Source organism: Epinephelus fuscoguttatus, linkage group LG4, assembly GCF_011397635.1.
Source record: "Epinephelus fuscoguttatus linkage group LG4, E.fuscoguttatus.final_Chr_v1".
Classification (NCBI taxonomy): domain Eukaryota; kingdom Metazoa; phylum Chordata; class Actinopteri; order Perciformes; family Serranidae; genus Epinephelus; species Epinephelus fuscoguttatus.
Genome location: NC_064755.1, coordinates 18,114,869 through 18,128,457, shown reverse-complemented (window position 1 = coordinate 18,128,457; position 13,589 = coordinate 18,114,869). Strand labels below are relative to the sequence as shown.

The following is a 13,589-nucleotide window of genomic DNA, read 5'->3' as shown; positions in this document are numbered from 1 at the left end:
TCAATAAACCTATCTGGAAACTGGGAATTTAACAGAAAATCCCATAATGGCGTTCCTCCTGTTACTGAGACAGCCCAAATTGTCCTCACAGCTGGACTTGTGTCTCTCGCACCTCTGTGTCTGCTTGCTTCTCTCTGCCAGCAGAGCCCTGTATGTTTTATTCAAGTGAAGTCCATCTTTTTATGTTTTGTTTGGCCTTTTTTAAATTGTGTGCATTGCTTGCTGTTTTCGTTGTTCCCATTTCACTTTTGTTTTCCTTTGACGTGAGTCACTGAATGGTCTAACTGCATGTTTCTTTTCTGTCTTTCTTTTTTTTGCTATGCCTCCATCTCTCCCGTGTATCCAAACATCTCACCTGCCTCTATATTCTTTGGCTGCCTCTTCTCCTGGTTGTACGGTTGTTTGTTGTGCTGCACTTTTCTTTCTTGCTTTATCTATGTGCCTGTGTGTGTCCCCGTGTGTTTTTCTTTATTTTCCTCTCCTCCTCCACCCGCTCTTGCTCTTGGCTGTATCGTGCTGCGTGTCCTCACACCGTGTCCTCTAACTCCAGCCTGTCAGAAAGTTCTGTGTACCACCTCAGTCCCCAGACTTGGCGCAGTCCCCGAACACAAGCCCCTGTCCATCACCTGAGCCCACCCCCAATCGCACAGGCCCGCGTATCTCCACCCCCAACTCGCTCGCTCCAAAGAGCGAGCCCCTGCCAGACTCACTCAACAAGACGCAGACACTCCCTGCCAAACCCAAAGTCGTCCCCAAGCCCCTCCAAGCCACGCGGTCCAACCCGCTCCCCGAATCCTCCCCAGATCCAGCATCAGCCAGATTGGAGCCCTCCACTCCTTGCCAGCTCCCGATGCAGCCACCCTCTGCCTCCGTACCCCCCACCCCTACTTCTCCATCCTCCCCGTCCTCCCCCTTTTCCCCATCCTCCATCTCCAGTTCTCCCATCCCGAACAGCCCCCAGGTACGGCGCTCCCATTTTGCTGCCAACCCCCAGCTCTCTGTGCCCTTCAGCCCAGTGGTGCCCCTGTCGCCCATCCGGCTGCACCACTTTCACCCCGTGCCGCCGGCGCCTTCTTCCTTCACTGACCACCCGCCCAAATCTATCCCCCTCATACAGGTCACCCCTCACCCCTCCCCTCGAGGCAGCCCCCTCCCTACCCCAAAGGGCACCCCGGTGCACACTCCCAAGGACAGCCCGGCCGGGACGCCCACCCCAACGCCGCCCCCCAGCCCTTCCATCGGAGGCATGCCTTGGAGGACGCGCCTCAACTCCATCAAAAACAGCTTCCTGGGCTCACCACGGTTCCACCGCAGGAAACTCCAAGGTACTGACATCACAGCAGATATAACACTGAATTATCTTGTGTGAATTCCAACTTCCACCTTTGTCTGACCTTTGACCCTGCTTCCACAGTTCCCACACAAGAAGAGATGTCCAGTCTCACACCAGAGTCTTCCCCAGAGTGAGTAGATGCAGTACTTTTTGAAGCTTCCACCACCATGATAACTATGCATAACCTGTCAGCCCCTCAGTCATCGGCTCAAACAGGCTCGCCCTTGATAGCATGATCTTTTGGGAGGTATTACATCCGTGAATGTTTGATTTGCGCCTGCTGAGCTCCCTGTAATGACCTCAGGTCTGGTCTGGGTTGGAAAAGTAGCAACCGTAGCAGGAGGTATTGGGTTGGTTATGAGGGAGGGAAGGTAGGCTGTGTGATGTTGCTGAGCTCCCAGGGGCCTGATAACTCAAGGTTGGCCTAGATATGCCTGTTTGGTTCGCTGGCTGTCTGGCTTGGCCATTTCCACCTGGCTGGGAAGAACATCCTGGCTGGAAGGAGGTGGGAGAGTTGGCTGGAAAAGACCTTCTCTGAGCTGAGTTAGGCTTTATTGCGTTAATACACAGTCACACACCAGCTGTAACCAGCTTCTCACTGCAGGACAGTGTTTCCCTTAATGTCGCTACAGACGTCATAACGTCATGGATGTATTCATTTATTTAATGGGGAGTGTTTCTTTTTGTGCTGAAGTTTGAGCCTTGCAAATCCATCAACATTTTCAAGAATCTCATGAAATATTAATGTGTGAGAAAACAGGAGTCCATATGGCTTATTAGTGGTTGCAGGTACACCTGGGCTGAGGCCAGTAGTGAATTCATCTACCTCTTCCCCTTCTGGACCTACAGTTCTGTTCAGAGAGAGGCTCAATTATCTCTCTCTCACACACACATGCACACAAACATGGACATACACACATTTACACATACACAGTTGCGCAGAAGGTGAAATGTCAGAAAACTTTTCTCCCCTGCACAGTTTTAGCTCATTTCCCTCAGGGTATCCTACGTTTGCACCTTTCCATTTCCCCAGAGCTGCAGAGAGAGAGGAGAGGCAGAGCTCTTCACCAGCTCTCCATTTTTCTGGATGGATAGATAGATGGAAAGATGGTTGGGTGGGTTTTAACAAGGAAGCAAAAATGGTGGAAGAAGAACTAGCGCTCTGTAGTCGGCTTATACAGCAGTTAAAAATATATAAAGCATCTCACAAACTGTTCTTTTCTTCTTGTCTTTCCCCCCCTTGACAGACTTGCCAAAAAATCCTGGTTTGGTAACTTCATCAACCTGGAAAAAGAGGAGCAGATCTTCATCGTCATCAGAGACAAGCCTCTCAGCTCCATCAAGGCAGACATCGTTCAAGCCTTTCTCTCGGTACTCGCTCACAGTTTCTCGCTTAAATCCTTCTCCTGTGTGATCCGTGCTCCCTGTGCCCCGACTTTTCTCTGTGAATCCGAATATGTGCGCATGCAGCAGTATTACCTGTGCATCTGCTGTGTGATACAGGGCGTAGCCTTCCCTAACAGCGGCGGCGATTGGCTATGCTCCGAGGCAGGCTCTCCCTGAGTGTTTGCTAACATGCTCCTGATTTATGTAGCAATTCAGTAAACTGCTTGTGTTCAGTGCTTCTATTTTCTCTCTGACTGCAGACTCAGTTGAGGTCAATAGAAAATCAACAGAGAGCATTGATCATTAGCATATAGATGCTTTGCCCTCGATACCGCGTATTGAGCATGCGTGTGTGTGTTTGTGTGCATATTTAGATGTGCGGTGCAAGAAATTGAGAAATAGCATGGACTGTCTCTGTGCGTGTGGTGTATTTTATAAATGTGGATGTGCAAATACGTGTGGGCAACACCGGGTTCTCTCAGGGAGCGCGGCAGAATCTGTATCAACAGACCCTCAGCAGTGGTAGTTGATATTCAGCGTACATAATTGAACAAAACCCACCCTCACCCTGGTTAAATTTAACAAAGTCTAAGTAAATGCAAACTCTGCCAGCGCAGGTCAATGTCAAATCTGTTTCCCCATCCCTGGAGGTAGCTATTTTCCCCTCTGGGTTATGTTAGCTGGTATTCCAGACAGGAGATTGGCACCTGAATCAGTGGAATTATACCTCTCAGCACACTCACATTAATGGAATGTCAAACCCTCTCCAGCACTATGGCGAAACGTGACTATTTCAGAGCTCACCTGTTCATTGGGCATACAAATTCATTTTAGGTGGGAGAGTGCAATGTTGTTGGATGACTCAAGATTACATTAGCTTAAGTCTCCCTGGCATGCATGGCTACTCCCCGAGGCATTAATCTCCTTAGAGTTTCAACTGTGGCTTGTAGTATGTGGAGGGTATTTTAATGAGGGTTTATTCACCTTGTCGTATGCGAGGTGTAGGAGAAAAATTAAACATCAGTGCTCCCTATGTATAATCCCATTACTTGCCTCTTTTTACTACTTATATTTATTCTTATCTCTGCCTCCTTTTCCATTTTTTCATTTTACACGCTCACTCCTCTTCTTTTCTTCTCCTCCCAGATCCCCAGCCTGAGCCACAGCGTGATCTCTCAGACCAGTTTTCGAGCAGAGTACAAGTCCACGGCCGGCCCTACGGTTTTCCAGAAGCCGGTGAAATTCCAGGTGGATATCACCTACACGGAGAGCACAGCTGCCACCAAGGAGAACGGCATCTACTCTGTCACCTTCACCCTGCTCTCAGGTCAGGACACTGTCTACACACATCACCCTTACTTTCTACACCTGTTTGGGCGAGAGGCACGATGCACGCTGAGCCACTCACCAGTCACAGGATGGTCCAACTCTGGACCTCACATCTGGAGACCCAAGCTCTGTGAGCCAATGCACATAGACCTACTTAACTTACTTTTACTAGTTTGACTCCTCTCCTCAGAATGAGAAAGAAACAGTAGCTTCTGTGTGATTTTAAAAAAGTGAAATAAAAATTCAAAGCACCCCGCTTTGTTTTTGTACTTCAATAAAAAAAGGTGCCTTGAAGTTAGCAGGGATTTGATTCCTTCTCTTGGGGACATTCGAGTGGAAATTGTTCAGTTCAAACCCGGGCCCTTCCTGTTGTGAGACGACAGATCACAGAGGACAGTATTACATACAGTTTAATTTTGAATAGCCAGCCTCCCATCTCATCAGGCTCACAGAGGTCTTGGGAAACTGGAGCTCACGTCGCTTTAAAAACTACGGCAAGGCATCCCTAACGTGTCGAGTGGGATGCTGTCACACTTCAAACTAATGAAATTAAACTATCCAGCCAACAAATAAACTAGAAGTGCTGCTTCCAGGGTTGGGTGTTTTCAAAACGCGCTGCCAAAAAGAATGTCTGCATAAGGATTTTCAAAGTTCTTGCAATCCTGGGTGCTTGATAAGATCCCCCCCCCCCCCTCCTGAAACGTCCCTGAGCGTAACAAGATGAGGTCTGGCTATGCAAGATTACATACTACGCAATCATGCGTGCATGCTCAGGCTCGCAGAAACACATGCATGCTCTCTTTCCCTCTCTCGCTGGCTCACATAGCCACACACAAACACAAACACACACTCAAGTAGGGGGCACATCTGAACTGAATGGGGTGTAATAGTGGCACTTTAGAGCCTGCTGACTCCTCCATGGCACTGACTGTATACTGTATACAACAGGTAGACAGCAGGAGCTCACAGGAGCACTCCTCTCTGGCCTCCATTTATCATCTCTTGCTCTCTGCAGCTTCTCCAGCTCACATTTCACACTCCTCTCATCACCCTTACTTTTTCTACTCTCCTAATTAATCCACTGACATAGTTTCTACACACCTTCCTGTGCTGCTACCTGTGTGTTGTAATGCATCAAATATTTCCTGTTTGTGTGCCCGTGTTTAGGACCCAGCCGGCGCTTTAAGCGAGTAGTGGAGACGATTCAGAGCCAGTTGTTAAGCACACATGACCAGCCAGGGGTCCAACAGCTGTCTGGTGAGTAACAACCTCTCTTTTTAAAAGAAATATATTTCAAAATACCCCAAACCTCTTCACCCTTAGCCCCCAACCGCCTCATCCGTCCATCCCACCCCCGGACAAACCACTCTCGCTGCTGAGGCTCAATCCTGCCCTCCTCTGCTTGAAATCCCCGAGCCACTCTCCGCTTCTCGAAAACACCTTCCTTTGCATGCCCGCGCCTCGCCTCGCTGCCATGAAAGGGTGGGAGTTGCTCTCAAGCACCGACTGCGGGTCAAATGTTGTCTCGTTGCCCTGGCAGTGAAGATTAGAGTAGAGGTAGGGTAAGCTGATTTGCATTCTGTTACTCCTACTTCCAAGACTGATCGTCGGAGCTTGTCACCATGGCAACACCACTGCACCTCAACGCGCTCCCACAATGCACTGCACCGCACAGTGACACCACACCTGACAAGCGCTCTGTTTCTTTCTTTCTCTCTGTGGGTGCTCGTACAATAGGACCCCCTCCCCCTGTTCCTCCGCTGTCCACCAGCCTCCTCTGGCTCCTCCAGAGGCACCGTGTAGATTCTAAAAACCTCAATCAACACCTAACCATTCACCTGTGAACTTCGCAACATTCTTCTTCCCTCTTCTCATTAGTCGTTGGGTTGATGCCGAGGCCCCTGGACACGCATAAACCCATTCCTTCCCCAGTTTGGCTACATCGTAGTCTCTCAACGCACAGTCTGGATGATGAGAGGAGAAAGAGAAATAGGGATCCTTCTCCTCCCCATCTGCTCTTAGCATGTCTCTCCTTGTGAATCACTGCTCTGTTTGTGTGCGTCTCAGTCGCCATCATCTTGACAACAGCTCCACCTGCTGGTCAAATCGGGAAACACCACCAGCCTGATATACACTTTTTTTGGGGGGGGGGGGGGTTATCAGGAGACGGTGTGCTGTTTTCTCTGGATATTATTTCCATCTCATCTGTGAATCATTTCCCTTGATGTCTGTTTGTTTGTTCCTTTATCCATTTAAACCAATTTCCAATTCCATGCCTGACGTTGTTGAACAGATACTCAGCCATCACGCAGCTTGCTATTATACTCTGTTATTACACTACAAGTTACGAGTGAGAGCTATATACTTTGCTCTGTGGCTTTTTTTTTGCAATAATTCTCTCACTGGCACTCGGAATTGAACAGCAGTCGTCACAGCTGTTGTGATATTTAACAGTCTGTTATCATCGCTGTGCCTCAGTAAGTTTACCAATTGCTCCTGATCTTTTATATTGTAGAACTAATTAACAGGCTGAGGTGTGGGAAGGGTAAAATGAGAATAAATTACATCTGATTAGGTTCAAACAACTGCTGTGAATTGTTTCAGTGGCAGAGACGACATTGTATGAGAAGAATTCGGAGTCTTGTGGATAATATGAGAACAATTTGCCAGTAGAGGAAACTGAGGATATTACAAAAGGCATACATATCTAGAAGAGAACTTGGAGAATGCAGACTGACGCCAAGGCCAAATGCCCTGTTTCGCAATGTTAATGAAAGTGAAAAACAATTCGAATCTGAATTAAAATGAGTTGGATCGCTCCTTGTCCCATGCTGCACCCTTCCACTGAGTTTTATGGAAATTGGGCCAGTAGTTTTCTGTAATCCTGCTGACACACAACAAAAAACTGATTTGATGTGTTTAGTATCAAAAGTCAGTGTCAGTTGTTTTTGACCAAGGTCAGTCTAAATGAAAGCATCTCACACCATAATATGAATCTAAAAACAGGTCAGTATGTGCTTAGCAGTAATTGAAAGCACTGTTAAACTTTCCTCCGCCTCCCTCTTTCCTTTGACCTCCTAACACACTTTTGGTGCCACCTGACCACAGGGCCTTTGAAAAAAAGGGCCAGTGGCTGTAATTAAGAACAGAAATGGCTTTGCATACCAATGTGTGTCAAACAAAAGGCTTCATCAAGTCTTGGTCATTATGTCCCCCTAATCACCATTAACAGAGGCATACCTGAGAGCCCGGCTTAGGAACACAATAGGAAGAGTGGAACAATGAAAAGCGGTGTGAAAGAATATAGGGAAGCGTACTTTAGGACTGCAGAGGAGGACCATTCATTCAGAGGGTGCTGTGTGTGTTTCATCGAGCAGCCCAGATCATTAAGATTCATGAGTTTCCTGCCATTTTTTTTGAAAATGTGCAGATTTGAGTGGAGTGAAGTGACTAAATGTGGAAATTCTTCACACATGAGAAAGGAAAGCGGGAACATTAGGGAGAAGTTGGCTGCGACCATTTTCCAGCAGGATAATGGAGCGGGCAAAGCCAACTGTGGCACATTCACACTTGTCTACACAGACACACACATGCGCACATAGACAGACACAACAACAAAAACACACTCACTCATTCGTGATTAGACGAAGTTTGTCCTAATCTCCAAGCTACTGCAGGCAGTCTTCACACTGGCAGCACGTGCATATTGTCAGCCTGAGAAATTCCACTTTCCAGCAGCCTTTTATAAAGTGCTGCTACACAGACAGTCTTCGGTCCAGTGTGTGTGTCTTGTCGTCTGTGCAGCACCCCTGCCTATTTTTTTTTTACTGATGCTGTCACTGTTCATTTGTCGGCCCACAGGACTCTATTGTGCAAATGGATCTTCTGCCAAGTATTCAGAATCAGTCCTGTTTGTGACTGATAGTTCCCAGAATTGTGCTGTGCATGCACCATTAACAAAAAGAACATTGACTCTTTATTTGCTCCATTTCTCATGTTTGGTGTCCTCACCACTCTACCTACCTGCGGTGGGACCATTAAGGCCCTGCGAGAAAGAGCGAGTGCATTTAGCTGAAGATCATTTGCATACTCTCAGATGCGCTATAAGTGTGCTTATAGCAGTTAAGAAGATATAAACGTGTGTTATTTAGCATATCCACCCATTTACCCGGCACACAGCATCAAGTTAAGAAGGTATTTTATGACTTAAATGCACCTCATCACAGTTTTGACTCTGCGGTGGAATTACACAAGTTGGACTTTTTCTCACTTCAAAGAGTCAAGCACAATGATGATGCAGCCCACCTGCTGTGTTTGATGTCTTTGACCAGGTTTTGTAGTTAGCTGAAGTGTAGCTCAAGTGTAGAAATGTGTTGATCAAAGGTTGTCTCTTTGCTCCAGGCAGACTCAAGTCCAAACATTACCGCGTTAGATGCACCTCGCTTGGCACAATAGCCACGAGGCAGAAAAGCCTTCATCATCCGCGCTTTGCCGAGGTTCGAGCTGCCCTTCGGAGCTGTGATGACTTGTGAAAAACTCCACAAACAATCAGGTTTTGGCACAAGGAAAAGGAGACACTGATGCTTTATTATCCTCAGAGGGCAGCTTCGTGTTGAAGCTCCAGGCGTTCGCATTGTGCTCCTGCTTCTGGCTGGCCAGATCTGCCTGGGCACCGACTCACGCAGACGACACACCGCACTTTCTCTCAGTCTACAGAAGCCTAGAATGACTTCAGCCAGCCCTGTTTGCTGTATTTTTTTAGTTAGATTGGATGGCTACTTGTGTGTTTTCATTGGTTGTGCTGTTACATATGCATGGTATATGGTGCTGCTGCTCCAGCAGGTCTCATCCTCTCTGTGTCTGACTCCCCCTCGCCTCTGCTTGCTCTGTCTTAAGCCTCGTCTCTGTCCTGTGAACCCCATTGTTCATTAGTTTGTTTGTTCTCTTTCTTCTCTCTTTCCCCTTTTTTCCTCCTCTTTTGTCCCCCCCATCTGTGTACCTAGGCAGCCCATTGAGTAACTTCTTTGACGTAATAAAACAACTTTTTTCAGACGAGAAGAACGGACAGGTGCCCTACCCCTCTGGCACGCCCACCAAGCGCTGCCCCTCGCCCATGCACGTCCGGAGGCACGAGCCAGAACATAATGACACCAAATGCCCCGCCGCGGGCCGAGACAGAGCCAAGTTGGCGATGGCGTCCGTGGGGACACTGGAGGAGTCATAGGTCGAGAGGCTGTGTAGTCAAGCCAGCGCTAAAAACCCATCCCAGTATCACTATAAGAGAATATCCTATCTGTACATAGCTAGATGTACATATCATTTATGGACACTTTTTTGTATAAAATGACTTTATATAGATAGAAATATATTAAGAGAATCAAAGTGATATTTTACAAACAGTATACTGCACCTACATGACACACACACACACACACACACACACTCCTGTCCTTCCACTCACTCCCCCTTTCATTATCCACCATCATCATCATCCACCCCTCTGCCCCAACCATCTGATCGCCCTGTGGCTCTGTTTTTTGCTCCGTCGCTGCTAACCTGTGTGATGACCTGACTTGTTTCTGATACCAGGAATTATCCAGAAAACCTATTAAGCCCCTCCTCCTGCTCCTTCCCTCCACCACCACCTCCACCACCACCACCACCCTCCCCCCACGAGCGTGCCGAGAAGGGACGGACATTTGTTGACGGAGGACTGCTTTTAGAGGTGTGCTGGGGGAAAAAAGGGGGAATGGTTGGTTACCTTGGAAACAGACCCTTCATGCAGACTTCTACCTTCATCTCCCTCTGCGCCACCTTCTCCACCTCTGGCAGCCATCAGTAGAAGTAGATGAAAATACCTTTAGTGCCCCCATCTTAGGATCACACACACACACACACACACACACACACACACACACACACACGTGCACAACGAATCCACACAAATCCCAATGAGACAAGAACGCACATTCCCTTCACCAACCGGCCCCCTCTTTTCCTCTCGAGGAGCATCAATTGGAGACATTTTACAAAAAGACACTACATACACAACACATGTATGTATGTATGCACAGGAAACTCTGGGATGTATTAACAAGAACAACAACAACAACAACAACAACAACGAAAAAGAAGACATGCAGAGACTGATTCAGAGGAGGAGAGAAGGGGGAGGAGTTTTGTGGAAAAGCCCAAACAGCCGACGCGGATGCTTGCTGGATTGTATTTGTTTGCTTTTTAATGTACTTTCTTTGTGAAGAACTGGGTTTAAAATACTAACTGACTTTATTAGACTTAATACTATTGCTGCAAACGGACTGGAATTGTGATTTCAGAGAGGAGCTGGGTGTGAGCAGAACCGGGCAGGGGGGGCAGAGGGGGAGATGATATGATAGCTATAGGGTTGGGGGGAGGGCCGCGGGTGGTATTTGGGTATTTAAAATGAATGATCTATTCTGTTGTACAGACTGATATCATTTCTTATGTATAAAAAAAATGAAATGTCTAGTTGTGACACTATGTTTAGATACCATAGGGTCAGGTTGGTAAACCTGCGCCTGCCACATACTGTACTTTTAAATTCTTCTGTGTATTTTTGTTACATGATCATTTTCTGTCTTCTGTTCGATTGACCTAATAATGATCCAAACATTCCTGTTTGTGTTATCTGCAGCACTTTGTCTTTGGTTTTCCATTTATACCTCTCTCTTAGTCTCACTTACCAGCAGTAGGAGTAGAGGAACAAAAAAAGGACAAAAAAAAAAGACAACGTGATAAATGCAATTGTGGATATTTTTGTATTTCTGTCCTTATTTATTCATGTTTGTTCATCTCACTGTTTGATTTCCTAATTTATTATAACTTGGCTATTTATATGAACAAAGCTGTTAGGTCAGTTGAATGTTATTTATTACCCTCTTGTGTGTTCGTAAATGGGGCAACATTTAAAGAAAATAATGAACTTTTTTTTTCTTTTGTTTTGGTCTGCATTTAACAGAATTATGTGACAAGTCACAAATTCTCTTTTTCCCTGATGTCTCCGAGGAGGGAAAGAGAACTTGTATGAACTCTTGAAAAAAAATTATTTACCAGTAATTTAAGAATGTAGACTTAGCCTCTTTTTGGAGAGGGAATATGCTCTTCTATTGATATTTGTCAGTTTCATATTATTGTGCGTGTAGGCCAGGCCTGAGGAGAAGGACACCACAGATCCCAATCTACTTCTTCTCTTTGTAAATATACAGACAAACCGTGGGGGTTGATTGTCTTCTCAACCATGCTGGGGATTCCTGCTCTATGCTTTTAGCTTGTATTGCTGTGTGCATGTCAAACATGAGCTTTTCTTTGCATGGCTTTAGTGTTCATGTTCCATGCCAAACTCACTCCTTCTCTCAGCCTTCATTGATTCTCTCTCTCTCTTCTCTCTCTCTCCACAAAACTACCTTTTAAATGTTTTAAATTCCCCCTCTGTCCCCTACTTTTCACCCTCTCTGCTTTGATTTCTGGCCTTCTTCTTCTTTTTTTTTATAATTATTCCCTTGCTCCTGCTTAATCCCTCCCCTTCCTCCTCCTCTTATCTTGTGCACAAAGTTTTTGAACGATGCTTCCTTTACTCTGTACCTCTCGCTGGAAGGCTCGGAGGTCTGGGCTCTCTCTACCTGTCGAAGGTAGATGAGGCACAGTGAGGGGATATCAGTACACAAACACAAAGCAATACCCTATCGTTCACCCTCCTTTCTGTTTTCTACAATGGGAAGCTAGCAGCACCAAGGACATCTGATGATTCTGAGGCCCAGAGCGGTCTTCTGACAGAGCAGGAACAAAACAGACTGATGTAATCCCCATATAAAATAACTGTGAGCATCTTCAGTGCTGAAACAAATAAACTCATTAAGTTATGGTGTGTTTGTTTTTACTTCTTTGTGCCTAAATGTATGCGGCAAGTGTGAACCTGAAGTAAACATCACTATAAAACCATATGGTCAGGGTTTTCTCGATATTAAAATATACAAAGTGCTCCAAATTTAAGATTAATGTACTGTAATTATCTCTTCTCCCAATTTAATTTTTCTTATTTCGCCCTCCCAGAGTTTTCTGTAAGATTGTATTTCATTAAATCATTTTTTTATTGCACATGTAATGACTTTCATGTTGTAGATTTATGCATTTGCAAGTCTGAGTTGTCCCGGATTTCAGGTAAGTCTACACAAACCCACACAAACAGATGGCAGTGAAATATCTGTAATACTCTGCAGCGCCAGTGAAAATGACAAAGCTCGTTTACCAGGTTTATTACAATATTCAGCAATAAAACAGACTTTATGTATTCCAATTCCCATGTTGGACTATGCTGCTGTACCTGTATAGAAGCATTAAACCTCAGCATACATAAGCTTAATTACTGTTAGAGTGTACCTGGAGAAAAAAAACAAACAAAAAAACACAACAGCTACACAAAAGCAATTTTTCATCAATAATATTAATAATTTGCTTGGATTAAAAACAAAATAAAAGGGAACACCCCGTTAAATACTCTCACATCTTTTTTTTTCTCATTAAATAGAAAATGTCCATCCCACTCTTCAGTAAGTGTTTTGTTTCTGCGGTCATACTTTTTAAAAAATAGAAAATAAAAACATACAGTTACATAAAAAGTACATTTGTTAATCCAAAGCTTACGTCAATGCTGGAGGCACTGAGCCTACCTCCGTCCTCCCACTCTGCATTATTAGTTTAAATGGGACAAAGCCAAAAGTCCAGCATGGCTGCCTCACTTGATTCAGTCTATTTTCACTTTACATAGCTTCAGTCAGAACCAGGAGGGTGCCGTCAATACCACTCCTCCAAAGCAATTATTTATTTTACCAGTTCTGTCCAGTAGAGGGCAGCAGTGTTTCATAATTCAGAGTTTCCACCTGTTGCATCCATCTGTTGGTTCTCCATGAAAGCTTCCCGAGCCTTGGAGAAAAAGCGTCACATCGTCCAACTTTCTTCTTCACAAACATGCTGTTCACTGCAATAAATGTCAAGATGGAGTGCTTGGTGCAAACACAAAGCTGCTGCCCTCACTGATCTGTGTCACAGTGTCGAAACACTGTGGAAGTTGCTTGTTACCAGAGATAGGATCAGGTGTCACTAAAAGAAAACATCTGTACTCAAACAACTTAAACAGCTCCTTAAGATCTGATCCTGTATCAGTGATAAGATGAAACTTCCGCTTCGACTGCCACATTCTTATTCCTGCCTTCTCTCCTCAGCAGCTGTCTTGCTGTCCTCAGACTCGGGAGGTGACGCAGAGAGAGCGTAGCCGTTGAGCCAGGGTGGCCTCCAGCTCCTCCAGAGGCGAATCTCCCCGGCTGTGAACCAGCGTAGAAGTGGAGTTGTTCCCTTGTCGGGCCGCGGGGGGTCCCAACAACAGGCTCCTGAAACCCTCTCTCTCCAGTAGAGCAGGCATCTGCTGCAAGAAGTAACCTTCACAGAATGAGCTCAGCTCCACTGAACCATGGGCCTGTGGAAAGAGAGGACAAACTGCACTGAGAAA

The 13,589-nt window shown here is 45.8% G+C and overlaps 2 protein-coding genes across 4 annotated transcripts in view; one reads left to right on the top strand and one right to left on the bottom strand.

The window, feature by feature from the left end:
- LOC125888058 (serine/threonine-protein kinase BRSK2) overlaps window positions 1-9,754 on the top strand; it is a 197,902-nt gene extending 188,148 nt beyond the window's left edge. For 2 of the 3 annotated variants that reach the window (XM_049575235.1, XM_049575234.1), the window contains 6 exons: window positions 1,118-1,325; window positions 1,415-1,463; window positions 2,581-2,704; window positions 3,866-4,046; window positions 5,216-5,305; window positions 9,100-9,754. In XM_049575235.1, coding sequence (XP_049431192.1) covers window positions 1,118-1,325; window positions 1,415-1,463; window positions 2,581-2,704; window positions 3,866-4,046; window positions 5,216-5,305; window positions 9,100-9,272 — 825 coding nt within the window. In that variant the 3' untranslated portion in view covers window positions 9,273-9,754. The remainder of the gene's footprint in view (window positions 1-1,117; window positions 1,326-1,414; window positions 1,464-2,580; window positions 2,705-3,865; window positions 4,047-5,215; window positions 5,306-9,099) is intronic. The other variant, XM_049575236.1, reaches the window with a different exon arrangement.
- Window positions 9,755-12,323: 2,569 nt separating this feature from the next.
- Window positions 12,324-13,589, bottom strand: part of abtb2b (ankyrin repeat and BTB (POZ) domain containing 2b) — a 48,600-nt gene continuing 47,334 nt past the window's right edge. Inside the window, exon 17 of the mRNA XM_049574620.1 lies at window positions 12,324-13,556. Coding sequence (XP_049430577.1) covers window positions 13,323-13,556 — 234 coding nt within the window. The 3' untranslated portion in view covers window positions 12,324-13,322. The remainder of the gene's footprint in view (window positions 13,557-13,589) is intronic.